This window comes from Chiloscyllium plagiosum, unplaced genomic scaffold (assembly GCF_037043375.1).
Source record: "Chiloscyllium plagiosum isolate Xiang-an unplaced genomic scaffold, Cpla_swu_hap1 HiC_scaffold_7, whole genome shotgun sequence".
Lineage (NCBI taxonomy): Eukaryota > Metazoa > Chordata > Chondrichthyes > Orectolobiformes > Hemiscylliidae > Chiloscyllium > Chiloscyllium plagiosum.
In genome coordinates this window covers 42,100,713-42,113,385 of record NW_028270145.1, presented here as the reverse complement: position 1 = coordinate 42,113,385, position 12,673 = coordinate 42,100,713, and the positions used below count along the sequence as shown (strand labels likewise).

The window sequence follows — 12,673 nt, the reverse complement described above, 5'->3', positions numbered from 1 at the left end:
GTCTTTCAAAGGCTGAGAAGTCCACATTTTTCAATAAATCATTCCATTAACACAAAGGGTAGGACCAGGCTAGGAGACCTTCCTGCTTTCCCCTGATAAAGTCAGCTGCAGTGAAGATTGAGTTTGGCTTTCCTGTCCACAGGCCAATTGACACCCTTAAATGGGACACACCCCAAACCCCCCAACCCAAAAAAGGTCATGGGGCTTTCCTCAGAAGCTACCTCATTTAAGTGCAATCCAGGGCCTGCATTGTTGTTCTTTGTCTGCATCAGCATCAGCAGTGGCTATTTCTTGGAGGCGGAATGCTTATCTTGAAGGTATCTGGAGCCTTGACTGCACACTATTGGAATTTGAACCATATTCCAGGAAATGGCAAGTTTGCCCTGACTTTCTGGCTGGGAAGTGGGGCCAGTGATGTGGCCATTATGTTACTCCAAGATACCAGCCTTTAGTTTAAATTCGCAGAAAGTCTAAAGTTTAATTTAAGTGCCAGATGGTGAATTGCATAGGAACTGTGAAAAAATTAAAATTGTTCCACTCTTTAAGTTTTGAGGAATGGTTGAAATAAGCTGAAGAACTAACATTTAGGGAGGAATTTAATGACCTCACCTGTGGTGAGCTTGGTGATGGGAGAGTGGTGTGTTGAGAACCCACCCTCATTTCACCTTTGTCCTATGATGTCCTGTTTCTGTCATCAGTTGAAACCTCTGGCAGCGAAAAGATTCATCATGTGGAAAATTCCAAAAGCAATTCTGTCACAGTTCCTTGTGGACCTTCAGGCAGTTCCTTGTTCAGAGGCACTCAGTGTCCGATCAAGGGACCTGACATTGGAGAGGAGAAAAGCTCATTGAAAGCCAACACTGCTTTTCTCCAAGATAATATTCCTAATCCCAACATAACTTAGTTGTAGCCTGGGTCACATATGATCCTGACCCTGACCCTGTCCATTATTGGCAGCAACCATTGCCTTCACATATTGGCCAGTGGCTCATGGTGGGTAGGACTTCTGTCTGTAGTCCCTGGTCCTGAACAAGACCTTTTGCTACTCAGTTAAATACTGTTGCCACTTAATGCATTGGATCTTCCTGAAAAGAACAGATATGGGACTGTCACTCACTGTCCAGCCAGCTGTTAAGTATTCTTGTCATCTGCATTAGATTCCACTGGTAGATTATTATGTTAAATTTAGTAAATGCCATGAAATTAAAGCTGACTTAACTTTTATTTGGCATTTTCATAGAATCCCTATATTGTGGAAGAAGACCATTTGGCCCGGAGTCCACACTGACCCTCCAAAAAGCATCTGACCCAGATCCATTCCCTTCCTCATCTCTGTAACCCTGCATTTCCTACAGCTAATCCACATAACCTACACATCCCTGGATACTATGGACAATTTAGCATGGTCAGTGGAAGCCCACGCAGACATGGGGAGAATGTGCAAACTCCACACTTGGTCACTTGAGAGTGGAATTGAACCGGGGTCCCTGACACTGTGAGGCTGTAATGCTAACCACTGAGCCACTGTGCCGCCCCTGTAGACAAGTTTACTATTTATTTAATGTATATTTAAAGTACAAACTGATAAGGTTCCCAATTCTAAATTAAAACCCAGAACTGTAATTCCAAGGATAGTAGGTAACTGGCATTAATTTGAATTGTTTCTGAAAAATATCTGATGTCTAATGATTCTTCTATATTTCACTGCATCAAAACATAGCAGTTGATGGTTTCCACTTGTTGCAGTGGTATTTCAGAATCCTTTTGCACTGGAGAGTCATCCCCATCTATTTTTACCACTCTTTTTCTTAGCAGCCTGAAGCAAGTCATCTATTCACCCACTCAGCTGCGGTTTTACAAACATTTTCGGCTCTAGGGTATAAGTGGAAAATACAGTTATTTCAACATAAAAAGCACATTTTAGTACCAGTAACTGATCATAAAAAAACGGACTTTAAATAGAAGTAGAATTGACTATTTAGCCCCTTGAGCCAGATCCACCATTCACTGAGATCATGGCTGATGTATGCCCTAACTCATTGCGCCCCTTTACTCCATATCTGTTAATATCTTTGGTTATCAATAATCAATCATTTTGAGTTTTAAAATTAACAATTTTGTCATTTGTGGAAGAAAGTTCCAAACTTCCACCACCTTTTATATAAAGATATGTTTCCTAATTTTACGCCTGAAGATCTGTCTGCATAATTTTGACCTTAACTTTCTCATCATGGACTTTCCAAATAGTAAATATACTGTATCTGATTGACGTTCTCTAATACCTCTTATTTATTTTTATTATTTTACTTGTTTTTCTAATCAACCTGTTCAGAGCGATTATTACACGTCTGAAGCAAATGGGACTTGAAACTGGATCTCCAGGTCCAGGGGTAGGGACATTACTATTGCATTCCAATCACCTGTTAACCGTCTAAATTTCAGGGAAAGTCACCTTGGTCTCCATGTAATTTAGCCCTTGCGATCCAGGTTTCATTCTAATAAATCTACTTTGAACTTCCTTCAAGGCCATTGTATCCTCCTCCAGGCATAATGCCCAGAACTGCTCACAGTACTCCATACTGTACATAGTGTAAACTGGGTTTGCATCTTTGAAACATGACTTTTTAAATTGTTGTATTGTTATGATACAGAGGTGAACCCTTCTGTTAATTAAACAAAACACCCAGAAAAGCTCACCTCACCTCGTAATCTATTAAAATATGAATGGCAGAGAACTTCCAAATTCCATTATTTAAAGAAAATAAAATCAATTTATTCTTTAAGTCTAAAAGTGAACATTAAACAACAAGTATTCATAACTCTAAGCAGTTTCTCTTAACTGCTTATTACATGCTTCCAACTCTTTAACAATATACTGTTCCAATAAAATTGAATTTATTGTCATGTGTATTGAGGCACTGAACACTTAGTAAAATTGCATCACTTAATTTCAAAACAATACAGCGGCTGTCGTCTTTATATCTCTTCTTCTGGCTGAAGATCTCCCTGGGTTGTCTTCTTTCTTTTTACTGTGAATATTTTTCATATGAAAGATACATTTGATAGAGTGTTTCAATGTCTTGGGTCTCTCTTGATGGCAGTTACTCTGTCTGATTTTCAAAATGCCTGCCTTTTTTATATCCCTAACATTGGATAGTCTCATTGGATGTTGACAAAACAGTAAATTCAAACTAGATTGGGTTTTAGTATCCTGGAGCTTAATTTAAACTGATGGGTTAAATTCGAATTATTGTCAAACACTACTGTTGTTAGAATACTGAATGGACTCTCAAACTCTTAACATTCACTTGCACCTGTGTTTTTGTTTTTGCTGCAGTTACCTATTTACTTATCTATGCTACTTAACTCTGTGATCTGCCTGTATGGCTCCCAAGACAAAGCTTTTCACTGTGCCTCGATACACGTGACAATAAATTCAGTTCAATTCGGTACGCAAACATTTTCTGTCTGTGTCCTGACAACACAATCTGGTGCACTTCTGGCCATTTCTCCTCTGCACTCACCTGCTATGGTCTCCATTTTCGTCTTTGGATTCTACCTTTAAGATAATAACCGTCAGGAATACATTCTGATTCCTTTTCTGAGTATGCATCTACATATAAGTATATATATATATATATATATATATATATCTTTTATTGTCTTGTCTTTCTGTTGTAAGTCCATCAGCCTTTCAGTACTAAACACTTCTGCCTGATTCGCCGCCTGTTCAGGTTTTTCTTGCATCAGTACATCAAACAGACTGTCCGCTAACTGAACCTCAACTCCTTCATCTTTCTCTTGAGTTTTTGCTTCGTGCTGTGACTTATGATAGTGAGATCTTGTTGCTACACAGTTTAGAAAAATGCCAGGGTATTTTTCTTTCAATTCCTCAGTTCCCTGTTCTTCTTTGGCCTCTCACTCCCACCTTGGATCCTGCTAAATTGTTCCCAAGAAAAAACTATTCTTGGAATTGACACTCTATCAGATAATCACTCCTACTGTTACTTCCCCAGTCTTGAGTTGGCATTCCAACCTGATCTCATGTAGGGGAACGCTAAATTTCTGTCCATCTATTCCACAAATTACCACTCTCTGGCAAAACATATCAGAAGGAGTGCAAATATGTTTATCTCTTACTATTAGAAACTGATTAGATCCTATATCTCTCAAAATTATCGCTTCTTTCCCTCCTGCCCTGCTCTTCCAGAACAAACTTTACCCACAAAGGCGAAGTCTTTATAGAGATTGGGCATTAACTCAATACTCAGCCCCTGCTAAGGCTGTGTACTTTCCTGCAGCTCCTCGATTTTTCTTGGGATTTGCTTTACTGCTTTCAATAATGCCACTGGCTTAGCCTCTTTTACCATATTGTTTCCCACGGTGTCTTTCTTCAATGACCAGCACTATGGCTTTACATGTCCCACCTTACCACAGTGGAAACACGTGAGGCCTTTCGCCTCCTTTTCACCCTCTTGGGCTTTTCTTTTACCTTGGTAAACTGTTACCATTGTGCTCTACTCTTTATTTTGTATCTCCAATTTCTATCCCTCACAGGATGAAATTCTTGCCGGAGGCTAAATTTTGCCTTATGCACTAATGCATATAAATCTGCCATCTCTGCTGCTCTTCTCACTTCTTGAACTTTCTGTTGATCCACATGAATTTCTATCATGTCTGGAAATGAGTTTTTAAATTCCTCCAGCAAAATAATCTCTCTTAGAGCCTCATAGGTCTTATATATTTTTAAGACCTGCAGCCATCTATCCGGATTTGATCAGGGACCTCGAAGTAAAGGAGCCATTACGAGGTAGTGACCACAATACAATAAGCTGTAATCTGCAGTTTGAAAGGGAGAGGGTAGAATCGGAAGTGACAATATTTCAGTTGAATAAGGGGAACTATGGAGCTATGAGGGAGGAGCTGGCCAAAGTTCAATGGTGCAATACCCAAGCAGGGATGGCAGTGGAACAACAATGGCAGGTATTTCTGGACATAATTCAGAAGTTGCAGGATCAGTCCGTTCCAAAAAGGAAGAAAGATCCTAAGGGGAGGCAGGTGTGGCCGTGGCTGATGATGGAAGTTAAGGACCATATAAAGACAAAAGGGAAAAAGTATAACATAGCAAAGATGAGTGGGAAATCGGAGGACTGGGAAGCTTTTAAAGAACAACAGAGGATAATTAAAAAGGAAATACGCAAAGAAAAAATAAGGTACGAAGGTAAACTGGCCAAAAATATAAAGGAGGATAGTAAAGGCTTTTTTAGGTATGTGAAAAGAAAATAAAGATTAAGACTAAAATTGGGCCCTTGAAGACCGAAACGGGTGAATTTATTATGGGGAACAAAGAAATGGCAAATGAGTTGAATTGGTACTTTAGATCTGTCTTCACTGGGGAAGACAAGAGCAATCTCCCAGATGTAACCGTGGCTGAAGGACCTGAATTGAAGGGAATTTATATTAGGCAGGAAATGGTGTTGGAGAGACTTTTAGGTCTGAAGGCTGATAAGTCCCCGGGACCTGATGGTCTGCATCCCAGGGTACTGAAGGAGGTGGCTCGAGAAATCATGGATGCATTGGTAATCATTTTCCAATGTTCTATAGATTCCGGATCAGTTCCTGCGGATTGGAGGGTAGCTAATGTTGTCCCACTTTTTAAGAAAGGAAGGAGAGAGAAAACAGAGAATTATAGACCAGCTAGTCTGATCTCAGTGGTGGGAAGAATGCTGGAGTCAATTATAAAGGACAAAATTACGACACATCTGGACAGCAGTAGCAGGATAGGTCAGAGTCAGCATGGATTTATGAAGGGGAAATCATGCTTGACTAATCTTCTGGAATTTTTTGAGAATGTAACTCTGAAGATGGACAAGGGAGATCCAGTGGATGTAGTATACCTGGATTTTCAGAAAGCCTTTGATAAAGTCCCACATAGGAGGTTAATGAGCAAAATTAGGGCACATGGTATTAGGGGCAAAATACTGACATGGATTGAAAATTGGTTGGCTGATAGGGAACAAAGTGTAGTGATAAATGGCTCCCTTTCGGAATGGCAGGCGGTGACCAGTGCTGTGCGGCAGGGATCAGTACTGGGACAGCAGCTTTTTACAATGTACATTGATGATATAGATGAAGGTATTAAAAGTAGTATTAGCAAATTTGCTGATGACACAAAGCTGGGTGGCAGGGTGAAATGTGAGGAGGATGTTGGGAGAATATACAGTGACCTGGACAGGCTAGGTGAGTGGACGGATGCATGACAGATGCAGTTTAATGTGGATAAATGTGTGGTTATCTACTTTGGTGGCAAGAACAGGAAGGAAGATTACTACCTAAATGGAGTCAAGTTAGGTAAAGGGGCAGTACAACGAGGTTTAGGTGTTCTTGTACATCAGTCAATGAAAGCAAGCATACAGGTACAGCAGGCAGTGAAGAAAGCTAATAGCATGCTGGCCTTCATAACAAGAGGAATTGAGTATAGAAGCAAAGAGGTCCTTCTGCAGCTGTACAGGGCCCTGGTGAGACCGCACCTGGAATATTGTGCACAGTGTTGGTCTCCAAATTTGAGGAAAGACATTCTGGCTATTGAGGGAGTGCAGCATAGATTCACAAGGTCAATTCCTGGAATGGCGGGACTGTCTTAAGCTGAAAGATTGGAGCGACTGTGCTTGTATACGCTTGAGTTTAGAAGGTTGAGAGGGGATCTGATTGAGACGTATAAGATTATTAAAGGATTGGACAGTCTGGAGGCAGGAAGCATGTTTCCGCTGATGGAGTCCCGAACCAGAGGACGCGGTTTAAAAATAAGGGGTAGGCCACTTAGAACAGAGTTGAGGAGAAACTTCTTCACCCAGAGAGTGGTGGATATATGGAATGCTCTGCCCCAGAAAGCTGTGGAGGCCATGTCTCTGGATACTTTCAAGAAAGAGTTGGATAGAGCTCTTAAGGATAGTGGAATCAAGGGTTATGGGGATAAGGCAGGTACAGGATACTGATTCAGGATGATCAGCCATGATCATAATGAATGGTGGTGCTGGCTCAAAGGGCAGAATGGCCTACTCCTGCACCTATTGTCTATTGTCTATCAAAATTACGATGTTTAATTCTTTCGAACTCAACATAAGTCTAACTTGGTTCCTTCTTTATGTTTCTGAACCGCAGTCTATACACTTCTGGTACCAATTCATAAGCACTCAAAATCGACTTTTTGACATTTGCATAATCTCCTGACCTCCTCATCTGACAGCACTGCATATACCTCATGAACTCTGTCTGCCAGCTTAGTCTGAACTAGTATTACCCACAAGTTCTCTGACGACTCCATCTGCCTAGCCAATTTTTCAAATGAAATAAGGCTTTGACATCTTTCTCATCAAAATGTGGCAGTGTTTTAACATATTTGTATACATCACTACCTTCTTTCTTCATCTCTATCCTGTTAACTTGACTTTCCTGACGAATTTGCAACTTCTGAAGTTCAAATTCTCTCTCCCTTTTTCTTTCTTCTACCTCTTTTTCTCTTTCTTCTATCTTTGTTCAGCTAAAAACCTTCTGTCTCTTTTTCCTCTCGCTCGCTCGCTTTCTTCTGTCATGGCTTTTCTTTCCCTTTCTTTATTTTCTAACTCCATTTGCCTCAATTGCAAATAACATTTTTTCTAACTCTACTGCACTTGTCTATATCTCTGATACACCTAAGTGCTTGACCAACTCCATTACAATTTCAGCTTTCCTTTTGTCACTGGTTAAACCCAATTCTAACCTATTTGCTAATTCTAAAAGTATGATTTTCCTCTGTCTTTCTAAACTTTCTTGGCAAATTTGGGAAGCATCTTCAAACTCCAAAACCTATTTAGCAATCTTAAGAGCCATTTCCATCACTTTTAATTTAATCAACCACAAGTAACTGAAATTAAACAAATTGTCTCTCCTACCTTTTACTTAAAAGATCGAGGACACTAATCAGCAAGTGTTTAAATCTGCTGGGATCTTTCATTTCCAAAATCTGTTCAAATCTATCCACATCTCAGACTGGCTGTTTGTAAACCTGTCCAAACCCGAGCCCCAAACTGTTACAACACAGTGGTGAGCCCTTCTGTTAATTAAAGCAAACATCCAGAAAAGCTCGCCTCTCCTTGTAATCTGTTAAAATATGAGTGACAGGGAACTCCCACATTCCACTATTTAAAGAAAATTAAATCAATTTATTCTTTAACTCCAAAAGTGAACATTAAACAGCAGTTATTCACAACTCTAAGCCCCCCTTTCTCTTAATTGCTTATTATCTGCCTCTAACACTTATTATTATTACATCAACTTAATTTCAAAACTATACAGCAGCTGTCATCTTTGGTGTCTTTCTTCTTCTAGCTGAAGCACTCCCTGGGTCGTCATCTTTCTTTTACTGTGAAGATATTTCATATGAACAAGTACCCCTGATGTTTCAGTGTCTTGGATCTCTCTCAATAGCAGTTACTCTATGTAATTTTCAAAATGCCTGCCTTTTTTATATCCCCTACAGTGGATTGTCTCATTGGTTCGATGTTGGCAAAACAATAAGTTCAAATGCGATTGGATTTTAGTATTCTGGATCATAATTTAAACTGATTGGTTAAATTTGAATTATTGTCAACCAATCCAGGTATCTATTTCACAGCCAAATGTTACATATTTTCAATTTTCCAGTACACTCTGAGACTGCTCTTGTAAGTTCTCAGTGCAAAACAGCATTCACTCTCTTAAAGGAACAGTACACGGCGGCATGGAGGCTCAGTGATTAGCATTGCTGCCTCACAGTGCCAGGGACCCAGGTTTGATACCCGCCTCGGGTGACTGTCTTTGTAGAGTTTGCACATTCTCCACGTGTATCCTCTGGGTGCTCCAGTACACTCTGAGACTGCTCTTGTAAGCTCTCAGTGCAGAACAGCATTCACTCTCTCTCAAAGGTACAGTACACACCTTCAACTTCATAACAGTATTATAGTCTTACAGACTTAAAGCCCTGTACTCCATTAACATTTTTGATTAATCTTTGAACCAGCTCATGACATTTTGATGATATGTCTGTTTGGGTCCCCAGTCTCTTTGACCTCCACTGATTCTAGCTTTCAACATTTAGACAGTATACTGTACTCTGCTACTTAGGTCAACATGGATGACTTTACATTAAAATCCATTTGTTACAGCTTTCTCATTCAGTTAATCTGTTGATATCTCTTTGAAATGTTAAATTTCTGTCTATGTTGCTTCCTATATGGCTTACTTGTGTGTCATCAGCAAACTTAGACAATTAACTATCATCTCTGTTGCATAATGAGTACATCAAGCTTCTGTGCAGCATGATCCATGAACTATGAACTGCGATAGCTTTTATTCTTCTTTAGTTTTTTTAGGAATTCCAATTTACAATAACCAGCAGCAAAGTTTTAGTTTTAAACAAGATCAATGGTTATTATACAACTATCCCTAAAAGATACAAAGTAAATAATGATAAAATTATTAGATAAAAAACAAACATTCAGATTAAAAGTAGATATGATGAAAAGATACTTACAAAGATGAAATTAAGATCAGTTGTTGTTATAGGTCTGTTATTTGCTTGAAGATTTTTTTGTCTGCGCTGAAGGGGGTTGACGTTAGAATTCAGCATTTGCAATTGTTTCTGTAGTTGATTATTTGGAGGTTGCTTATACTGAATGGCTTAGCAGAACAAATTCTGCAAGAGAGTAGAGGCTCTATTGATTTTGCTTCTTTGGCACTTTGGGTTGGCAACATGCTTAAGCACAACAGTCCTTGACTTCTTTACTTTATTTTCCTTTCCCTGTTGCAAACTCTTTTTTGATGCTGAATTCATTCATTCAACCTGAATTGCCCTCTGATCTGAGTGGATTGCTAGGGCCATTTCAGAGAGCAGTTAAGAGTCAACAGCATTGTTGTTGGTCTGGAATTATATGTAGACCATTTCAGGTAAAGATGACAGATTTCCATCCCGAATGGACATTGATGAATAATTTTTTTTTAGAATAGTGGTTAAATGGTCGCCATTAGGTTTTCATTGAATTCACATTTCACCATCTGCTATGGCAGGATTAAAGCCTAGGTTCTGGACTCCTCCTATGTCACTGTCATCCCTTGCTTCCTGGAACATTATCCCATCCATTGTCAGTTAGTCGAAGTAGGCAAAAATGAGGATTGCAGATGCTGGAAATCAGAGTCTAGATTAGACTGGTGCTGAAAAAGCACAGCAGGTCAGGCAGCATCCGAGCTGTAGGAAAATCGATGTTTCGGGCAAAAGCCCTTCATCAGGTCCTGAATAAGGGCTTTTGCCTGAAACGTCGATTTTCTACTCCTCAGATGCTGCCTGACCTGCTGTGCTTTTCCAGCACCACTCTAAATTAGTTGAAGTAGTTGACTTCTAAGTTCCCAACCATCAGTTTGGTTTTCATTGTCAAGTTGTGGTAAACTAGGATAAGTTGTTAACACCTCCAGGGAAACCATCATCTATGATACTCAGTTTACCCTTAGAAGTGTACATCAACTTTCAAAGTTCTTCATTTATCTGGATAGGTATGTTTGTAATTGACTTGGAGTGTTCTAAGAGCTCAATGTCATTGCTCTTGTAAAAGGCTAGGTGAATTCTGGCAGCCAAGTTTTAAGGCTGCTTCATTTCATTTAAAGAGAGATTGTGTTTTAAAATCGATAATATAATATCATATCTACCCTGTTCATAGCAGTTGTTCATGAATAAAGATGCACCTTAGATCCTGTGGAATAGCGTAGTTATGCCCTGTCAATTTGGATGGTTGCCCATTATCCACATCTCTAATCTGCCAATTCCCTAACCAGATTAATGCACTCATACATTTGCAAACATCCAGCTTAGTAGCAGGAAGAGCTCATTTAGCCCCTCAAGCTTGCTGCACCATTTAATAAGATCATGGCAGATCTGGTTGTAATCTCGATTCACATTCTCTCCATGTCTGCATGGGAGCTCCGGTTTCCTCCCAAAATCCGAAGATGTGCGGGATAGGTTAATTGGCCATGCTAAATTGCACATTGTGTTCAGGGATGTGTAGGTTTGGTGCATTAGTTAGGGGTAAATGTAGAGTAATAGGATAGGGGAATGGGTCTGGGTGGGTTACTCTTCGGAGGGTTGGTGTGAACTTGTTGTGCGAAATGGCCTGTTTCCACACTGTAGGAATTCTATGATTTCCATTTATCCCTGATACCTTTTAGCATTCCAAGAATCTGCCTCTGATTTAAAATATTTAAAGTCTCTGCTTCCCCCTCTTTTTGAGGAAGAGAGTTCCTAACACAGTTGACCTTCTCAGATAGAAAGAAAAACTGTTCATCTCTGCTTTAAATGGATGAATCCTTATTTTTAAATAGTGACCACTAGATCTGGATTCTCCCACAAAAAGTAGCATCCACTTCACATCCGTCGTGTCAAGCCCCTTCAGGATCTTTAATATTTCTGTCATTGTCTGTGACTTCTAAACTCCAGTGGATACAAGCATAGTCTGTCAACCCTTTCCTCAAAGTACTCTGCCCTTTCCATGCATGAGTCTTGTAAACCTTCTTTGAACGACGTCCAGTGCATTCGTGTCCTTCCTTGCATAATGAGACTCGTAGTGTACACAGCACTCCAGATGTCTTCAATTTGTCTTCAGTTCTATTAGCCTAAGTTTAGCTGACAGCGTCATTAATTGTTTTCATTAAATGTCTTCTGGAAGTCTAGATAAATCATATCACTGGCATATCTCTGTTCACTACTTTCGACAGCTCTTCAAAAATTCAAACAGATTCATGACGTGACCCCCCCCTTTACCAATCCATGCGTTATCTCTTTGATCAGCTGAACATTTTCAAGGCCTTCAAATATAGATTCCAGTCATTTCCTAATGGCAAATGTTTCAATAACTGATTCATGAAGTTGTTGGTTTTCCCCATTAGACTTCCTCAAGTAATGGAGCATTATGTACAGTTTTCCTATCTAAAGGACAGTTGTCTGATTGAGAGAACTTCGGTTAATTGGGGCATCTAAATTCTTCTCATCTACTTTCATCAGTGATGTTTCTTTTGTTATAGTTAAAGTCTAATGATCTTGAGTTGAATGCCTGGCTCACAGATATTCTTCTTTCATCCAAGGTGCCTGGGTAAACAGAGGACTTGGAACAGTTAGAAAGGAAGGTGATCGACTTGTCTGGACATACATGGCCCCTCATTTAGGCCACTGGATAGCTGCACCCTTACCTTTAACCACAGGTAAACATGTACATTACATATGCACTTTATATTGCTGGAAACTTGTTGCTGAATCTTTTTTGTGTTGCATTCATCAGGACAAATCCAAGAGGCCAAATTTTAAGCTCAGAAATTTATATTATTGGAGAAGAAAAACTGCTGACTAGTTGGCCATGATATTGCCTGGAGAAGGTTTGGAGTGGCCCAAACTGTGTTTTAATTTCAAAAAAGACCAGTTGATTTCAATTGTTTGAGTCACTGACAGGGCAGTCTGCCAAGAAGCACTTGACTCCCTTGCTTCTGTTTAATTCAAAAAAGCACAATAACTGGACATGTTGTTTCTGTTTGCAAAGAACTGGGTCATGTTTATGAATATAAATAGTTTGTAACAAGCACTAAGTGAGTCATTTTGCAAGCTTGACTAATAATCTTA

The 12,673-nt window shown here is 39.6% G+C and overlaps 1 protein-coding gene across 1 annotated transcript in view; it reads left to right on the top strand.

Moving 5' to 3' along the window:
* Positions 1-12,673, top strand: part of fam171b (family with sequence similarity 171 member B) — an 80,262-nt gene that overhangs the window by 50,867 nt on the left and 16,722 nt on the right. The window contains exon 6 of the mRNA XM_043693447.2: positions 12,145-12,261. Within this exon, the coding sequence (XP_043549382.2) occupies positions 12,145-12,261 (117 nt within the window). The remainder of the gene's footprint in view (positions 1-12,144; positions 12,262-12,673) is intronic.